This window comes from Salvelinus alpinus, chromosome 33 (assembly GCF_045679555.1).
Source record: "Salvelinus alpinus chromosome 33, SLU_Salpinus.1, whole genome shotgun sequence".
Taxonomy (NCBI): domain Eukaryota; kingdom Metazoa; phylum Chordata; class Actinopteri; order Salmoniformes; family Salmonidae; genus Salvelinus; species Salvelinus alpinus.
This window is the reverse complement of record NC_092118.1, coordinates 6,547,445-6,562,191: the sequence shown is the minus strand read 5'-3', so window position 1 is coordinate 6,562,191 and position 14,747 is coordinate 6,547,445. Positions and strand designations below refer to the sequence as shown.

General features: G+C 39.9%; 1 protein-coding gene across 10 annotated transcripts in view; it reads left to right on the top strand.

Annotated features, from left to right (window-relative positions):
• Positions 1 to 5,968: 5,968 nt before the first annotated feature.
• The window catches only part of LOC139562832 (PHD finger protein 21A-like), a 49,785-nt gene continuing 41,006 nt past the window's right edge, over positions 5,969 to 14,747 (top strand). For 9 of the 10 annotated variants that reach the window (XR_011672453.1, XM_071380954.1, XM_071380955.1 and 6 more), the window contains exons 1-2: positions 5,969 to 6,226; positions 12,718 to 12,773. Coding sequence is in view for 9 of the 10 variants with exons in the window: in XM_071380954.1 (XP_071237055.1) it covers positions 12,732 to 12,773 (42 nt within the window). In the remaining variant the exon portion in view is untranslated. The remainder of the gene's footprint in view (positions 6,227 to 12,717; positions 12,774 to 14,747) is intronic. The other variant, XM_071380948.1, reaches the window with a different exon arrangement.

Here is a 14,747-nt window from a genome sequence, read left to right as displayed (position 1 = left end):
TCACCATTGGCGTCATGGTGAAATCCCTGTGCAGTTTCCTCCCTCTACGGCAACTGAGTTAGAAAGGATCTTTGTAGTGATTGGGTGTAATGATACACCATCCAAAGCCTAATTAATAACTTGCTCAAAGGGATATTCAGTGTCTGCTTTTTTTTTTACGCATCTACCAATTGGTGCCCTTCTTCGCGAAGCATTGAAAAACCTCCCTGGTCTTTGTGGTTGAATCTGTGCTTGAAATTCATTACTCAATTGGAGGAACCTCACAGATAGTTGTATGTCTGGGGTATAGAGATGGGGTAGTTATTCAAAAATCATGTTAACCATTGTTATTAAACACGGAATGAATCCATGCAACTTATTATGCGATTTGTTAAGCACACTTTTACTGCTGAACGTATTTAGGCTTGCCATAACAAATGGGTTGAATATTTATTGACTTATTGATACTTATTGACATTTCAGCTTAATTTTTTTCAATTAATTTCTAAAATGTTCTACAAACAAAATGCCACGATGATACTATGGGGTATTGTGTAGAGATCAGTGACAGAAAATCTCAATTTAATCAACTGTAAATTCCGGCTGTATCACAACAAAATGTGGAAAAAGTCAAGTGGTTTGAATACTTTCTGAAGGCACTATTTGAAACAGTCTATGTCATTAGAGTGACTCTGAGCTGATGGCTGTACTATACTCTATGACTCACTCACCTGATTGTTGCTGCTTTTTGTGAAAGAGTTTCCTCTATGCATGTTTACCACACAAGAACTTTTGCAATAGGTCTACTTATATTATGTGATGATAACTAAACTTGATATTTCACATAGCACTGCATCCATAAATTATTAAAGGCCCAATGCAGCTATTTTTATTTCAATATCAAAACATTTCCCCCCCCCCGCCCGAACATCGGCTCTGACATAAATCGGCCCACGGCTGAATGTAGTTGCCTAACCCTGTCATATTGTGTGCCACTATGTTGCATCATACTGTATTTTAAGCCATTCGTACGTGACATAAAATAAATGTTAGTGTCCTAAATTGCAGCTGTGCAGTACATTGAGTACATCTGACCTTTCTTCATAAACCCTACTATGCCGCAGGCCAGGATCAAGATTTGATGTGATTTTATCCCAACTGAGAACCCTGCTCTTGCATCAGTAGGCTACACAAGACTGTCTCCAGTGATCCCCTATAGCAGGGGTGTCAAACTCATTCCATGGAGGGCCTGGTGTCTGCAGGTTTTTGTTTTTCCTTTGAATTAAGCCCTAGACAACCAGGTGTGTGGTTCCTTACTAATTAGTTACCTTAATTCATCAATAAAGGAGGAGTGAAAACCCGTAGACACTCGGCTCTCTGCGGAATGAGTTTGACACTTGTGCCCTATAGGTTCTACTTGTGCAGATTCTGTCCTTAGGCATGCCGTGTCTGCACTAATCATCACCACTATCTGGCTGTTACAGTGGTGGAGACAGTGGCTCACAAAGGAGATGTCAGGGCCACAGTAGCACTTTTGATCAGCACTACTGAAGTGGCTGCAAGATCAATCTCAAACCCAAAGAGCAAACAGACTTTAGTCTACAACCATGAGATGTTGTGCATTTAGAGTGCTCTGTGCCAAATCGGAGGTCAAGGAGAAAGAGGACTACTGCGGGTGTACACAATGACCATGCAGCAGGCACTCACTGTGGACAATCCAATCTCCAACATAACGCATATGATTGATCATTTCAACAGGTCAATATCTTATAAGAGTACATACGTTTTGCGTTGCAATCCTTCCAATCCCATCTCGCTGACTGAAGTCCGAGGCTAACCTTTCTTGAACAAGACAACAGGGTAAAAATAATTTGCATTTGTGGAGAACAGAATAGGGCCGAAATAGAAAGTTCTGATCAGGTAATTGTTTGCCTACTGTCCTTACGAACGAGTATTAATATATCTCTAAAAGTATGGTACATCTTTCAAATACAAATTCGTCTCATTCGTAATGTTCAAACATCCTATATTACTTCAATCACAATAGTAATTTCCATACTGTGTGAACGGGACATTTTTTTATTAAACTAGAATACCCAACTTGCATGTTAGCCTACGGGCAAATGTGCACACCCTTTTAGCATACAAACATTGACATTTTGAGAAGAATGGTTTGATCCTTTTCGTGGTGTTCCAACAAAATACAATGGATCTGGAATTCAAAGTATTTCACTCCAGAATTTGCAGATGTTGAATATGATTATATCCACATGTTCTGTGGATATGATTAATATGCCTTAATCATTTGCTTTCAAATAAATTGCCATGTTTTCTTTTGTAGCCATGTTCTGTCTAATTGTGTGATACGGGCTACAGTGTAGTTTAATCTAGGCTGTAGGACAGGGCCTTTTAGATATGGGACTGTTCTGGCATTCAATTCCCAATCTTGACCGGGGTGCCCACAAGCTTTGGGGCCCCCAACCAACCAAAATGAATTTGCTTTAAAACAGCCAAATTTGCTCTCAGCCTCATGGCAAAATTTCCAGAATAGCAGACAGTCTGTTTAGAGATTCTTGAAAGTCGGGACAATCCTTCTCCAGCAGGAAAACTTTATTGTTATAGTTGAAAATTGTAATGACTACTCAGGGAGAAAAAGGTGTAGATTCACACACCGAGCGCGGCAGGTGTTCGTTTACACCTTCGCAGAAGGCAGGAATCATGATCACAGGTAGGCAATGGTCATACACAAGTAGGCAAACAGGCAGGTGAAGCAAAACTAGGGCTGAAGGCTATAACTGGTTCTCACAAACAAACCAGGAAAAGGCTTAGTAGAGTCAAAACAAACAATACCTCACAAAAGCACAAACAGAATGAACTGAACTAAATAAGGAGCTGATGAGATCAGGTGAGTAACTAACACAGGTGAAATCAATGAACAAAAATGAAAGACAGGGATACGTTCAAGAACACAAAGAAACAGGGCTACGTTCAAGAACACAACGACACAGAACACAAGGTTGACTAAGAAAATAAATACAGAACCTTACACAAATGATTGATTTTGTTGCATTATTTGAGCTTAAAAAGTACATTTAGGAGAATTTAATAAGGGAAAATATTTATTTTGGTATTTTCTAAATACTTTCAATATTATTCATGTTGGCTCTATGCCTGGAAATGCCCTTGTCTGGCTCAAAGGATCCCAATTTCAAACTGTTTAAAATTCTAAAAACTGTCAATAATGATTATTAACTGGAAAATTATCTTATGTATATAGTTTCTTGCAATAGCCCTCTGTGACTTTAATATTTCTCTCAAAAATGTGATTTGGTCAGCTCCGTCAGATTTGTCTAAAATGAATCAGGACTGAGCAGGGTCAGCTATACTGTATCATAAGGACCCTTTATTCATTTCTTAATTACATGTAGTGCAACAAGAACACACATGGTCTGTAAAGTTCTTTACTTTTGATAGATTTAAACAAACAATATTGGAATCACCATGGTCACAAAACTCCATCTGCCTGATAGATTAAGATAGAATATGAATTCGGTTCAAATACACTGAGTGTACAAAACATGAATAACACCTTGCTAATATTGAGTTGCACCCCACTCCTTTGCCCTCAGAACAGCCTCAATTCGTCAGGACATGGACAAGGTGTTGAAAGCATTCCACAGGACTTCAGTGCACAACACAACAGCTGTCTGTGACCAGGCAAAAAAAACGACCGTCAAAGTCAACATAACTACTAGAAATAACGCGTTAACAGCCTCCTGAGTGGCGCAGCAGTCTAAGGCACTGCATTGCAGTGCTTGAGGCATCCCTACAGACCTGGGTTTGATCCCAGGCTGTGTCATAACCGCCCGTGACTGGGAGTCCCAAAGGGTGGCACACAATTGGCCCAGGGGAGGGTTTGGCCAGGGGGGGGCTTTACTTGGCTCATCGCGCTCTAGCGACTCCTTGTGGCAGGCTGGGTGCCTGCAGGCTGTCCTCTGTCGTCAGTTGAACAGTGTTTCCTCCGACACATTGGTGCAGCTGGGTTACAGGTTAAGCGGGCGGGTGTTAAAGATCACGGTTTGAAGGGTCATATTTCGGAGGATGCATGACTCGACCTTCGCCCATCCCGAGCCCGTTGGGGAGTTGCAGCGATGAGACATCGTAATTGGATATGACAATTTTTTTTTTTTTATGTACAAAAATAATTACGTGTTAGTATAACTACTACAATCATGCAGTACAGTGTACAGTCAACAAGCAGTTTAGCAGCTACATCAGCGGGCCCTGGTGGCAATAAATTAATAAAACCAAAAGCTTACCTTGACTTGGTAGTGTTCCAGTGTTGGATAGCCATAGCCAGCTAGCTAACATACTGTAGCGTCCCTCTCTGTTTGAGATGGGTGTTTGAGTAGGCTAAACTAGCTAGCTGCATTCGCTAGCTAAGTGAAAGTGAGAGAAAAAATACAATGAAATCTCTCTCTCTCTCTCTCGCTCTCTCTCTCTCTCGCTCTCTTGCTTCTCCTTAATTTTTAAATAAATACATTTGTTCCAAACTGTTCAACTATCATCTTTCTCTCTCTTTGAGTCAACTACTCACCACATTTTATGCACTGCAGTGCTAGCTAGATGAAGCTTATGTTTTCAGTACTAGATGAATTCTCTGATCCTTTGATTAGGTGGACAATGTGTCAGTTCATGATGCAATAGCTCTGATAGGTTGGAGATCTTCCTCCGGAAGTTGTCATAATTACTGTGTAAGTATATGGAAGGGGGTGAGAACCATGAGCCTCCTAGGTTTTGTATTGAAGTCAATGTATCCGGAGGAGGACGGAAACTAGCTGTCCTTCGGCTACACAATGGTGCTACCCTATAGAGTGCTGTTGAGGCTACTATAGACCTTCATTGCAAAACAGTGTGTTTTAATCAATTATTTTGTGACGTGAATATGTTTAGTATAGTTTTCATCTACCAATAGGTGACCTTTTATGTGAGGCAGTGGAAAACCTCCCTGGTCATTGTGGTTGAATCTGTGCTTGAAGTTCACTACTCGACTGAGGGACCTTACAGATAATTGTATGTGTGTGGGGTACAGAGATGGGGTAATCATTCAAAAATCATGTTAGCCACTATTATTGCACACAGAGTGAGTCCAGCAACTTATTATGTGACTTGTGAAGCACATTTTTACTCCTGAACGTATTTAGGCTTGGCATAACAAAGGGGTTGACTCAAGTCATTTCAGATTACATTTTTTTATTGTGTAAAAAACATTTAAAACACAATTCCACTGTGACAATATGGGGTATTGTGTGTAGATCAGTGGCACAAAATATCAAATTAATCAATTTTATATTCAGTCTGTAAGCCAACAAAATGTGGAAAAAGTCTGTGCCTATTGGTGTCAGATAGTTTGGTCAAGTCTTACATCATTATCAACCTCAATTCTTCTAACAAAACATTTGTTAATTTTTTCTATATATTTAACCTTTATTTAACTAGGCAAGTCAGTTAATAACAAATTATTATTTACAATTACATATATTCACGTTAGTAAGTAACAATATCTGATTTGTACGTGTTTGTTTGTCTGACTATGATCAAAGCTTCTGAATGTGGTATATCATTGCAAAGAGTTGGGGTATTTGTATCCGACAATTCGTGAAAGTGGTCTGTTACTTTACATACGAAGCGTTTCATCAAGTCTACATCCGGGTTTTTTTCCTAGGCAATGGAGGCATATCACCTCCGTTCCTTAGGCAAAGGGAAATAAATTCGCCGCACCGTCACATAAAGTAGATCCTCTACTAAATGCGATTTCATCTGTATTTATACATAGCATCACAATATACTGAATCGATTTAATACTTTAATGATATTATTGAATCAATCAGAGCCATTGGTGACTTGTTTTGTGCTAAGTGCCCCTTAGTTTTCCCTGCCCCGTTCTCGCTCACTCTTCCTACGCGTATTGATGTGCAATGTGCTCAGGATAGGGGGGTGAATGAGATTGACGAAGAGTTCTTGTTCTGTATCTCAGTTTTTCTCTTTATACTCAAATTAAATAGTGCGAAAAATTATCGGGAAAATCACATCATATGCAATGGAGTGTATTTGGATATTAAGTGGATAAATACACGCTCTGGGCGTTTTTCGGTGAAGAAGTACTACGGTGTTTGTAAATATTTATTTAAATAATTTGTGTGAGAAGAGCAGGGTTGGCTGCTGCTCAAGTGAGTAAAAGAGGAGGGTAAGAACATCTCGGGATCTTTCTATTATTATAAGAACTTTCATTTCCATCTCTGCTACTCTCTTTTATTTGATTAATATTGTTGTTTTAGATCAAGTGTATTCGCATTTTAGTCGAAGGAAAGCAGTCGCTGGGCAATCGTTTTGTTCATATATCCATATTCTAGGAGTTGGGTGATATTTTATAAGTGCCTTGCTATTGGAGGGTATTGAACGTAGTGCGTAAAGGGGCTGATTCTAACTTGCGCTAAGCTTTACGCCTCTGTTATACAATAAAAACACCGTTTGCAAAGAATTTCAAAGCACAATTCTAATGTATTTTGTTGTGTAGCGAACTGCCGGACAGTCATCCATTTCAGATGGATAATAAGATGTTAATAAGTCAATTTGTCTGCTTTTTAGTTGAACGAATGCTTTGTTGCTTGCCCTCTGTTTCTTTTTCGTAAAGGAACGCTGTCTCGCGACGAGTAACACGTAATAGCGCCACAAAAGCGTTAGTGAATGCTATTGAGTAGGTTACCATTTCACGTAAAAGAAAAAACGTATCACATAAGTTCTTGTATTTTATTCCAAAAGAGGTTTGACATGTGCATCCCCTGCTCTTGCGTAGTTAATTTGTGTTTCAAGTTTATACCATGTGATATTTAAGTTAATAGTGTAAAAGAACTAAGCGAATTCTCATTGGACAACCAACTTGCTATTTGGAGGAGCAACTCCAGCTCGTGAATGATCTTTAGCTAATTTAGTTATGCCTGCATCAAGTGGAATTCGATAGTTTCTCCTGGTGCCCCACATACTAGCCTACTCTGAGAAATAAGAATATTTACCTACTGAACAAGATATAACTAATTCTCAGGATTCGCTATACAGTTATTTCCCCCAAATAAATGTGGCCTAGCTGGTGAAATAGTGGGGGTAGTTGTAGGCCCTATTCCAGTCGAACGGCTGAGATTGGAACGCTTGATATTGTATCAGTATTTCTTAAACGATGCCCTTATTATTCGTTTCTTTGAGTGACAGACAGGTGCAGTGACGTGTCCAGTCGGCCACTTTAGGAGTAGGACGTATAAGTCGACCCATCTGTAGCTTACATTTCTAGTTTTGCATGACGTTCATGTTTGGCCCCACTTTACATCATGTATTTAGACAGGTGCAGCGGAATTACAATGTAGTAAGGCTACTTACTCATTGTTGTACTCACTTACTGCACTGTTGGAGCTAGGAGCACAAACATTTCGCTACACTCGCAATAACATCCGCTAAATATTTGTATGCAACCAATACAATTTGATTTGATTAGACGTATGTAGGCACAGCCTGGTCTCATAGACTAGATGTAACATAGTAAACGTAAACCGAGAACCCAAATTAGTATGATATGTTACGTTTGGTATTGTTACTAAAGATAGAAGGTTACTTAAGGTAAAAAACAAAAGTAGGGTGTGTGTATAATGCGAACGTCTAGCAACCCAGCGTTTGCATGTTCGAATCTCATCACGGACAACAATAGCATTTTAGCTAATTAGCACCCATCCAGTACCGGGTCTGACCCCCTTTCCATCCAGAACAGCCTGAATTCTTCGGGGCATGGATTCTATGCTCGGAGATGCTGTGGTGTTCAAATGTTATTTGACGAACAGAACCGGAAATGAAAGTGATCTATACTGTTCCGGAACTGTTATTTTAAAAGCATGGGACCCGGTTAATAACATTATTTTATGTTCCTGACATTTTTTTTACAGTCCCCCAAAAATCCAACAAAGTGCCTATGCAAAGCCTTCACTCTGTCACTCAGAAACGTATTCCTGTGTCTGCCTGCCAGTGTGTTTGTGTGTAGGTTTAGGCTACCTGCCCCTCCCCCTCGGAAGCTTAGGTTACTAGCCTACTGACGACGTTACAAGCATGATTTCGATATTATGGAGAGATGTTTAATTAGAGAAGAATGGATTAACGTTTTCAATGCTAGTTAAGGATACCATAGTTATCAGGTTTCACATTGGATTTAACTAACTTCAAAAAGGTAAGACTTGTTTTTCATTCTAGTGCTGTTCTGCACACACAAGCATGTCAGCTAGCTACACTTGTCTGTCCGTAGTGACTGGGAGCACAGTGTGTTTGTCTTTCATTATGATTAAACCATGCTGTTAAGCAAAATACAATTTGCTCATCACGACTTTCCTATACAGATTAAATAATGGTTCTGTTCAGAACGAAACGATTCAAAAAAAAATTGGGTTCCAACCCTCCCCCTCCTCTCCACACCACTGCCACTGTCTGTTGTCATCTATGCATAGTCACTTTAATAACTCTACCTACATGTACATACTACCTCAACTAACCGGTGCTCCTGCACATTGACTCTGTACCGGCACCCCCCTGTATATATAGTTATTATTTACTTCTGCTCTTTAATTACTTGTTACTTTTATCTCATATTCCTATCCATATTTTTTTTGAAACTGCACCGTTGGTTAGGGGCTCGTAAGTAAGCATTTCACTGTAAGGTGAACACCTGTTGTTGTGTTCGGCTCATGTGACTAATACAATTTTATTTGATTGTACGAATTGCAATTTGTAACATATTGTACGAATTGCAATTCGTAACATCATATGAAATGGATGATGGACATCCACAAATTAGTACATACCATATGAAATGAAACATATCATACTAATTGGAGTGTCCTGGATTTACATTTACTATGTTACGTATACCCCTGAGTCCAGGTTGGTAGGCCTACAACTGTTAAACCTATAGTATTAACATTTAGTATGCTCATCATGAACAATTTCAAGGATTTCTGCAGAAAGTACAGGTTTTTAGAAAATAAAGCCACTGTAACTGTTGATGATTAGATTTTTCATTGCAGTGTCCTAACCCTCGCACTATAAATTGTGCATACCATCAAAGAGTGGACCAGGAGCAAAACAAAAACAACGGTGCAAATGCATTTAATGCAGGACATTTTTATGTGCAAATAGCACTCGTTTTTTTATCATATGTCCGTAGGCTATGGTGTTCAAGCAATGACATTCCATGAGAGCGACATACTGTAACGTTTTTTAAACATAATTTGAAGCTATACAGAATTGTTTACAAAGTTTTCTGTGATATCAAAAACAATGCACTAAGAAGTGGTCTTTAGTTTTTTGGTTTTGATAATGTATTAACATGTCATATTCTTCTAAATCAAGGGATATAGACTATTTCCTTAATTGAAATGACTGGAACTCTTACAGACTTTTAGTAACCTACAGTATGAAAAAGCAGTGTACTCCTGCTAGATCATTTGAATAGTAGATCAGCTTCCTGAACTTCCTGTACACTAAGGCTGTGAATTGCCAGGGACCTCCAGATATTGTCTTAATACTTAGGTCCCGATACGACATGTATTGCGATGCGACACTGCGATTTTATTGGCGTTTTGATGTTCCAAACATATTGCTCACTATTTGTCTGCTGCTGAGAGACAAGAGAGAGCATGAGAAAACACGTTTTGATAAGTCATGGAAGTAAAAGTGCTGAAAATATGTTGGCTAACTATTTAAAAAGAAGATGGAGAACAAGCTATAGGATGAAAAATACCATCGTTTTTCCGCGGGTACAGCCGGCTAGCGCTAGCTAACGCTACCTACAGTGCATTCTGAAAGTATTCAGACCGCATCACTTTTCCCACATTTTGTTACGTTACATTACAGCCTTGTTCTTTTTCCTCAGTAATCTACACACAATACCCCATAATTACAGTGAAAACAGGTTTTTAGATATTTGTACAAATGTGTGTGTGTGTATATATGTGTGTATATATATATATACACACATATATACATATATATATATATATATTAACTGAAATACCTTATTTCCATAAGTATTCAGACCGTTTGCTGAGACTCGAAATTGAGCTCGGGTGTGTCCTGTTTCCATTGATCATCCTTCAGATGTTTCTACAACATGATTAGAGTCCACCTGTGGTAAATTCCATTGATTGGACATGATTTGGAAATGCGCTCCCCTGTCTATATAAGGTCCCAACAGTTGACAGTGCATGTCAGAGCAAAAACCAAGCCATGAGGTGGATGGAATTGTCCGTAGAGCTTCGATACAGGATTTGGTCGAGGCAGAGATCTGGGGAAAGGTACCAAAACAATTCAGAAGCATTGAAGGTCCCAAAGAACACAGTGGCCTCCATCATTCTTAAATGGAAAAAGTTTGGAACCACCAAGACTCTTCCTACAGATGGCCGCCAGGCCAAACAGAGCAATTGGGGGAGAAGGGCCTTGGTCAGGGAGGTGACCATTGTCACTCTGACAGAGCTCCAGAGTTCCTCTGTGGAGATGGGAGAACCATCCAGAAGGACAACCATTTCTGCAGCACTCCACCAATCAGGCCTTTATGGCCAGACGGAATCCACTCCTCAGTAAAAGGCACATGACAGCCCGCTTGGAGTTTGCCAAAAGGCACCTAAAGACTCTTAGACCATGAGAAACTAGATTCTTTGGTCTGATGAAACCAAGATTGAACTCTTTGGCCAGAATGCCAAGCATCACGTCTGGAGGAAACCTGGCACCATCCCTACAATGAAGCATGGTGGTGGCAGCATCATGCTGTGGGGATGTTTTTCAGCGGCAGCGACAGGGAGACCAGTCGGGAAAGATGAACGGAGCAAAGTACAGCGAGATCCTTGATGAAAACGTGCTCCAGAGCATCCAGGACCTCAGACTGGGGCGAAGGTTCACCTTCCAACAGGACAACGACCCTAAGCACACAGCCAAGACAACATAGGAGTGGCTTTGGGACAAGTCTCTGAGTGTTCTTGAGTGGCCCAGCCAGAGCCCGGTCCCGATCAAACATCTCTGGAGAGACCTGAAAATAGCTGTGCAGCGACACTCCCCATCTAACATGGCAGATCTTGAGAGGATCTGCAGAGAAGAATGGGATAACTCCCCAACTATAGGTGTGCCAAGCTTGTATCATCATACCCAAGAAGACTCAAGGCTGTAATCAGTGCCAAAGGTGCTTCAACTAAGTACTGAGTAAAGGGTCTGAATACTTATTTTATTTGTGATAAATTAGCATACATTTCTAAAAAACTGTTTTTGCTTTATCATTATGGGGTATTTTGTGTAGATTGATGAGGGGGAAAAAAACATGTATTCCATTTCAGAATAAGGTCTGTAACGTAACAAAATGTAGAAAAAGTCAAGGTGTCTGAATACTTTCCGAAGACACTGTATAGTAGCCAAAAATAATATATCATATTTACCTACTGAACAAAATAAAACTAATTTGCAGGCTTCAGTATATAGTAATTTCCCCAAAATATATGTGGCCTAGGGATAGGTAACTATCGATTTATTCCCCCATCACTAATGTACACCTGGACTGTGTTTTACCTATATACTCCCTTCTCCTGAAGTTGGCATGTTCTCAATGATAGTGAGGGAAGGATATGAGGAGAGCAGGAGGACAGAGAGAGAGTGAAAAATGGGAGAGGGAGGAAGCCAGTCCACTCAGCCAGGTGGTGAGCCCATGTAATGGCTCCAATGTTATTATTGTTCTCTTGGCACAAGGCCCTGGCCGGAAATCAATCCGCCGGCTGGGAGGCTGTATTACTGCTGCGATTTGACTCGCTCTCTTTCCCAGTTTTCACTCTCTATGAATTGCTTACACACAGTGTACAAAACTAGTAGGATGTTTTGGGGAGTTTGCACATTCATCTCTTTTTATTTTCTTAGTGTAACACTTGCTACCGTCCCTCTCCTCGCCCCTACCTGGGCTCGAACCAGGGACCCTCTGCACACATCAACAACTGCCTGCCACGAAGCATCGTTACCTATCGCTCCACAAAAGCCGCGGCCCACGCAGAGCAAGGGAAACAACTACTTCAAGGTCTCAGAGCAAGTGACGTCACCGATTGAAACGCTATTAGCGCGCACCCCGATAACTAGCTAGCCATTTCACACCGGTTACATTAGCATTATAGTTCACTATCAGAAATCAGTAGCTTACTTTTAAATAAGTTGTACAGAATATCAGAATCTGTATTTAAATGCCAATGATTATCAAACTGTCTTAAAAAAAAAATACTGTGTTTGTTTTATCCCATTACTGTAGACCACAAAATTGTCTAATGTACTATTAATACTTTAAAGGCCCAACCAGGCCTAGAGAAGAGAGGGTAGTCCATACTATCCAAAACATTGTAGAGTGAGATGATGTAAAACAAAAACCAGAAAAAAACTATTCCGAAACATTATGCTGAATCTTCTCTTGCATATCACAATCTAACGACTTAGTGGAGTAGCCTTTGGCCCTGATGTCTTTGAATGGGCTCTACAGTGAGAGAGAATAGAGAGTGGACAGCAAGTGTTTTGTGCCCCTGCTGTGGGTGAGGAAAGCCCATACTATGACATGCTGCTGGACGTTGTACTGCGACATTATTTAAATGGAGTGGCTTATCTGATTCCCTCTTTTTTTTTGTGTCACAGCTGCCACCCCCTCAATGCAAAATTGGATGGTGTTCAAAACTGAAGACTGTGTGAAGGTAAAGCTATGAACATTTATTGTGTGTGTGTGTGTGTGTGTGTGTGTGTGTGTGTGTGTGTGTGTTAGGGGTGTGAACGTTTAAATGCAATTGGGATCCTTAACACATAACTGAACATTTTAATCACAGTGCAGTTATCACAAAACATATGATTTTACATGTTATAGTCTAACTAGACAATAGGCTATAAAGGCCTCGGGAAAGTTGTGTAATTTAAATAAAACCAGAGAGGAAGATGTAAACTTTAGGCTACTTTGGTGAATTTGCGAGGCATATTAGATAAGACATTGAAAGTTACAGATAACCAAGACATACAGTGCGTATTCAGGCACCTTGACTTTTTCCACATTTTGTTACGTTACAGCCTTATTATAAAATAGATTAAATATTATAATTCTTACAGCAATCTACACACAATACCCTATAACGACAAAGCGAAAACAGGTTTTTAGATTTTTTGCGAATGTATTAAAAATTAAAAACAGATACCTTATTTGAGCTCAGTTACATCCTGTTTCCATTGATCATCCTTGAGATGTTTCTACAACTTGATTGGAGTCCACCTGTGGTAAATTCAATTGATTGGACATGATTTGGAAAGGCACACACCTGTCTATATAAGGTCCCACAGTTGACAGTGCATGTCAGAGCAAAAATGGTAAATGGTCTGAATGCTTATGTAAATGTGATATTCCAGTTTTTTTTTTAAATACATTTGAACAAATTTCTAAACCTGTTTTTGCTTTGTCATAATGGGCAATTGTGTGTAGATTGATGAGTAATACAAACTATTTAATCAATTTTAGAATAAGGCTAATGTAACAAAATGTGGAAAAGGTCAAGGGGTCTGAATACCTTTCAGAAGGCACTGTATGCACACCTCTCTCTCCCACGTGCTGGGTCGCCTGCTCTTTCTCTTTGCTAATGATGCGAGATACAGCATACCATTGCTAGATGCAGCTTTTGATTGCCTAGTGCACTAGTTCTGACGTCGTCTACTTGGTGTCCGACCTGCCTATACTGTGCCCCTCCCCTCTCTCATCGTCCCTTGCTAGTTCGCTTTGAAAGATGCGGGCGTTTGTGTTCACTCGTCCCTTGGAAAACGTGTGCACAGTCATTTTAGCTTGGACTTCATGCTAGTTAAAACTGCTTTCTCTGATCTTTACACCACACACACACACACACACACACACATACACACACACACACACACACACACACACATACAGCACCCCAAGCTTGGTACACACCCCACATAACACGCACACCCCAACTTAGCTGTCACAATCTTGACACTCAGAAATAGGAGTCAACACCGGGAGTCGACATGCAAGGAGTCGAGGAATCATTTATTTTTGGAGTCAATTCTCCACCACTACGTCATCGCCGTTAACAGTTGGAAAAATGAGAAAGGCAAGCGACAACAGCGAAGTCCTGTATGGCAATACTTAGAAGTTAAATGATAAGGTGGTGAAATGCAAACTTTGGTGGAATTGAGGTACAGTAATGGTATTACAGGTGCAACGCTTACCCATCACAAAGGGACCCAAACCTTTGCTGGCAGCAGCATAGCTGCATTGTGAACTCACATGGAATTTTAATGACATATTCTTGTCATTTTAATGGGAACCCGTAAAAAGATTGGTTGTTTTAAACTTTAAGAAAAAATGTATTTGTCACGCGTTTGTGTGTATACAGTTGAAGTCGGAAGTTTACATACACCTTAGCCAAATACATTTAAACTCAGTTTTTCACAATTCCTGAAATGTAATCCAAGTAAAAATTCCCTGTCTTAGGTCAGTTGGGATCACCACTTTATTGTAAGAATGTGAAACGTCACAATAATAGTAGAGAATGATTTTTCAGCTTTTATTTCTTTCATCACATTCCCAGTGGGTCTGAAGTTTACATACACGCAATTAGTATTTGGTAGCATTGCCTTTTAAATTGTTTAACTTGGGTCAAATGTTTCGG